General features: G+C 34.9%; 1 protein-coding gene across 1 annotated transcript; it reads right to left on the reverse strand.

Moving 5' to 3' along the window:
- Positions 1-1,124: 1,124 nt before the first annotated feature.
- LOC145843948 (uncharacterized) lies at positions 1,125-3,232 on the reverse strand. The gene has a single exon (XM_082951233.1). The coding sequence runs from the start codon at positions 3,157-3,159 to the stop codon at positions 1,876-1,878; it is 1,284 nt and encodes a 427-aa protein (XP_082807359.1). The 5' UTR covers positions 3,160-3,232; the 3' UTR covers positions 1,125-1,875.
- Between the last annotated feature and the right edge of the window lie 1,006 nt (positions 3,233-4,238).

Here is a 4,238-nt window from a genome sequence, read left to right on the forward strand (position 1 = left end):
TCTTTAAATACCATATTTTTCATAGTAAGTACTTTAAAGTTCTAATTGTTTTAGATTTTCTGTGTTTTAGATGTTCCGTGTTTTAAGAACAAAAATAAATTAAGCTTAACTTTGCTTAATAAACTTGCTGAAACTCTGGAATAATAATGATTGTACATATTTACATCAAAAATTTTTAAATTTTCAATTGTAAAGGAATTATTTTGCTTAAATAAAATAAAAACTACGAGTCTCGATTGACTAAATATATAATTAGTAGCACTTATTTGTTTATGTTTTGTTTGGACCAAATTTTAATACCCTATAATAAGTATTGTTATAACTTTTTAAACTGATCAACTATTAAAAATAAACTTTTAGTTTTCTACAAAATTGTTATTTTGTTATAATCGAGATATTTTTAATACTTTGAAGTATTTGTTCTGAATTTTAAACGTTAAATTTTGTTTTTGAAAACAGTATTTTACGCATGTTTTAACTATTCATATAATGCATATTAATGATAAGTAATATGCATAATAAAAAAAGTAGTATGTTTTAAAGTAAAGTGTCGTTTACAAAATAGTCAAGTATAATATATAATATAGTAAAGTATTCTATACTCAAAAGTAGACTAAAAGTAAGTTTAACCACTAATATAAAATACTATAAATTTTCTAAACTAAAGACTTTTGCTTTTAACTAAGTTTTAATATAAACATATCTATAATCAATTTTTACTTTAAACAGTTTACGTATTACATTTCTGCAAATAAATACTTATTAAACTCTAATGTATATATAGTTTAAATGAAATCGTCGCTGTTTTTTATCTAAATTAAGCAAAGATTTAATTTTTTAAACTTCATTAAGTTTTAAACAGAACTTAAAGGGTTAAAAGTTAGTACTTTTTATAGATATTAATTCTATATAGTTTTAGATTTAAAGAAAAAATTTAGAGTCATGCTTCTTTTATATACAAGTTGTTTTTGTTCATTTCAAGCTTTTATCAGCTTCAGGCTATTTTGAAAATCAGATCACCGAGCTTATCAGCTTAATTTTATACTTACTCAAGACATCCAACTATGAACAATAAGTAAAATATATTTTATAAATATACAGTATCACAAGTTTATTTAGTTTGTTGTTTATTAAGTTTTCTAGGGCATGATAAAATTTGAAAAATACAATAGAGCTAGCAGGTATACTTCGTGTAACAAACATTTTAAAATTTTTATTTCAAAAAAAAACTTTTTTTAAGCGTTAATACTCATTCAAACTTTATTTTTAAAAATAAAATCAGCATGTAGTTAAAATTTTCGTGAAAAACTTATGAAACTTAGTTTTTTGATGCTAATGCCTGGAAAAAACTAACAAAAGAGCGAATACAATTTAAAAATGATAATAGCTGTGTTAAAGTAAAATTTAAAAAATTAACTTAGAAAACAAAGAAACAAAAGCCAGTATGAGGTGATTGAAGTGACTGATAAAAAGGAAAAGAAAAAAAGTTAATTAAAGTTTCCGCCCGTCGTCACTGACGTCAACGAAACAGGCGTCGTTTCTTGGGCGACAAGCAAAAAGTGTGCAAGTTATCTTTTAAATAAAAACAAAAAGAAATTAAAGTCGATCAGCTGAGCAATCACTGTTCAGTGGTGCCTTGTGTGAAACTTGTAAAACACTGAAAATTAAACAAAAACGGCTTTTGGGGCGACGAGATAGCGGTGAAAGTTGAACGCGGCGTTACAGCGGCAATTTAAAACACTTGGAAGATGAACAGACAAAATTAGCTAACAAAAAACAAAAAGTACTTAATCGCTAATGTGTGGATGCGATATCTCAATAAATAAAATGGAAAACAACGTTTTGTTTTGAAATTGAAAAACAAACACACGAGCGTCACGAAAACGTCGGTGCAGGTGTGTAATTGTTCGAATTGTTCCTTTGCTGGCGGCGGCGGTCCTCCTTTCGGCTCTCATTCCTTTGCTCGGGCCGGCAGCAGGAGTCCGAGACGAGTCTGAACAGCGGGTACAGGATGATCAGCGGGAAGACGAAGAACATGAAGACCATGTAGAACCACCGGCGCTGGCAGTGCAGGCCGTGGCAGGCGCACGGCTTGTCCGCCCACAAGTTCTCTTCCCGCTCAACGTCGTCGGCGCAGTGGTAGAAGCAGGACTTGACGCACCACATGCACGTCACCATTTCCACCGAGCTGCCGCAGGAACAGTCGCACCTCGGCAGGCTCTCCGCTCGCTCCACGTCGGCGTCTTGCCTTAGCACGGGCTTCTTCTTTTCGTCCTTGCCGCTCTGAAACGGAACTTCGTTTATGTTTTTTCCGCAATGCGGACACGGTTTTTCCTCGACCGAGTCGTTCTGCGGGACGTTTCGAACTAGCAGCTCACAGTTTTCAGCTACGATTTTGTTTCTCCGTTTTTGTTCTGCTATTTCGTCGTTAGGGTTCATGTTGACACGGACAGGCAATAACCTTTCGGTTTCGGCCGCTTTCGCCGAAATGTTAGAAGGCTGCATCGTTATCGCGCAAGTCGCTTTTTCCTTTGGACAGCTTCTTATCAGGCGACAGGATTGAGGAACTTCAATAACATCGCCTCTGCGGTCCCGCAGCAAAGAATGCGAAGGTCGGTTAGGTACTGAATTGTTTGTGTTGACGTGATGCGGATTAGTCATCATCAACGCGATCACGCTGGCACTTTTGGGCGGCCTGGGAGGTGGTACTCTCGAAACGTTCTGCGAACGGCTTTGGCTTCTCAGAGGCAGCTCCCTTTCGTGCCACCGACTGCTCCGCAGCTCGAACCCGGAAGGAATTCTGTTGCACGGCAGTGGCCTCGGGGGTACGGGCGGCGGAGTGAGCATTTCCACGCTCGACCGGCTCTTTTCCGATTGAGACGAGGCTTGGTTTTGTTTGATTGCGAATTGCAAACGGTCAGGCAGCGAGTTTGTGAGAAGCAGGGCCCGCCTCATCATGTCGTTGCCGTCCGACACAAACTTCCCCTTTTGCCCGACTACCATCGGATTCTCCGTGTAATCGTTCTCTTCCGTTTCGAGCGTCCTGCTCTTCTTTTTTTCTACCAGCTTGCTCAGAAAGGGAGTCTGCTTTTGCTTGCGTAGGTTTTCCGGAGAAGGCTGCGGGCTGGGGTTACCAGATGAAGAGCTGAACGATTCCATTGTTGTTTGAAAGCAAGGCAGTCAATATTTTTTCAGTTCTTCATTCAAGCAGTTAAATTTTACAGTTTTTTATCTTTCTGAAAATTAAAATTTATTTGATTGAATTGATTAGTTAATATTTTAGTTTTTTATAAAATTATTCAATTAAAATATTTACAAAGTTAAAGCTTTTGTTATATCTACTTTCCTAGCTTTGTTTTGATTGTAAATATTATTTTTATATAACGAAGATACATCTAATTAAAATACTTGATAAAATAATTAGAAATATTTCATGTGCTAAAAATAATCTATTAGAAATGCATTAGAAAATTATTAGAAGCATAGTATAAGCTGTTAAACAAAAAAAAAGTTAAATTAAAAACTTTTAATTACAAAGCATAATAGTAAAGTAGATTCACAAAGTAATATATCTAATTAGTTGGCGACTTAAGAAATAGGAAGTCATTCAACGCACGACACCCTTTCAAAAGCCAACAACTGCCGATATGCGCTGCTACAAAGCTGCTAACAATTCTCTGCTTTTTTTTTCTATGCTGTGTTATTATGCTTGCCAAAACGGTTTTTACAAGCTGATTAGTAATTCGACCTTTCTGCTCTTTCAATATGACGTCATAACGGATGTTTAGGTTCTCTGCCCGCTTTTCACTGCCGCCACTGCCGCTGCTACTCAAAGTTTTTTTGCGACCTACTTATTATGTTTTGTTGCGTGCTGTCGAGTGGCCTTCTTAATTTAGAGAGAACATTGTAGATTGTTTTATTTTCGCTGAAAATATTGCAAAGTTGCCATACATTTAATTTTTAATACAGTTTTAAGTTTAGAAAATAAAAAATAAAAAGTGGGACAGTTTTTTTAGATAAAGGTAATATCTCAGCGGAAACCAGCATTTGCTTTATATTAAATAATAAGAAAATGCCTTTAGGGTATGAAGTATATGAATAACCGCACAATAACCAAATTTTCTACCTTCCTTGATTACATTTTTAATACTTGTTACATTTAGAAAAATAAAAACACAATTATTGTTCGGATGAAAATAAGAAAGTTTTAAAGTTTAAGTTTTGTTTTCGCTGACTTG

Source organism: Thalia democratica, chromosome 9 (genome assembly GCF_965202585.1).
Source record: "Thalia democratica chromosome 9, ktThaDemo2.hap1.1, whole genome shotgun sequence".
NCBI classification, from domain to species: Eukaryota; Metazoa; Chordata; class Thaliacea; order Salpida; family Salpidae; genus Thalia; species Thalia democratica.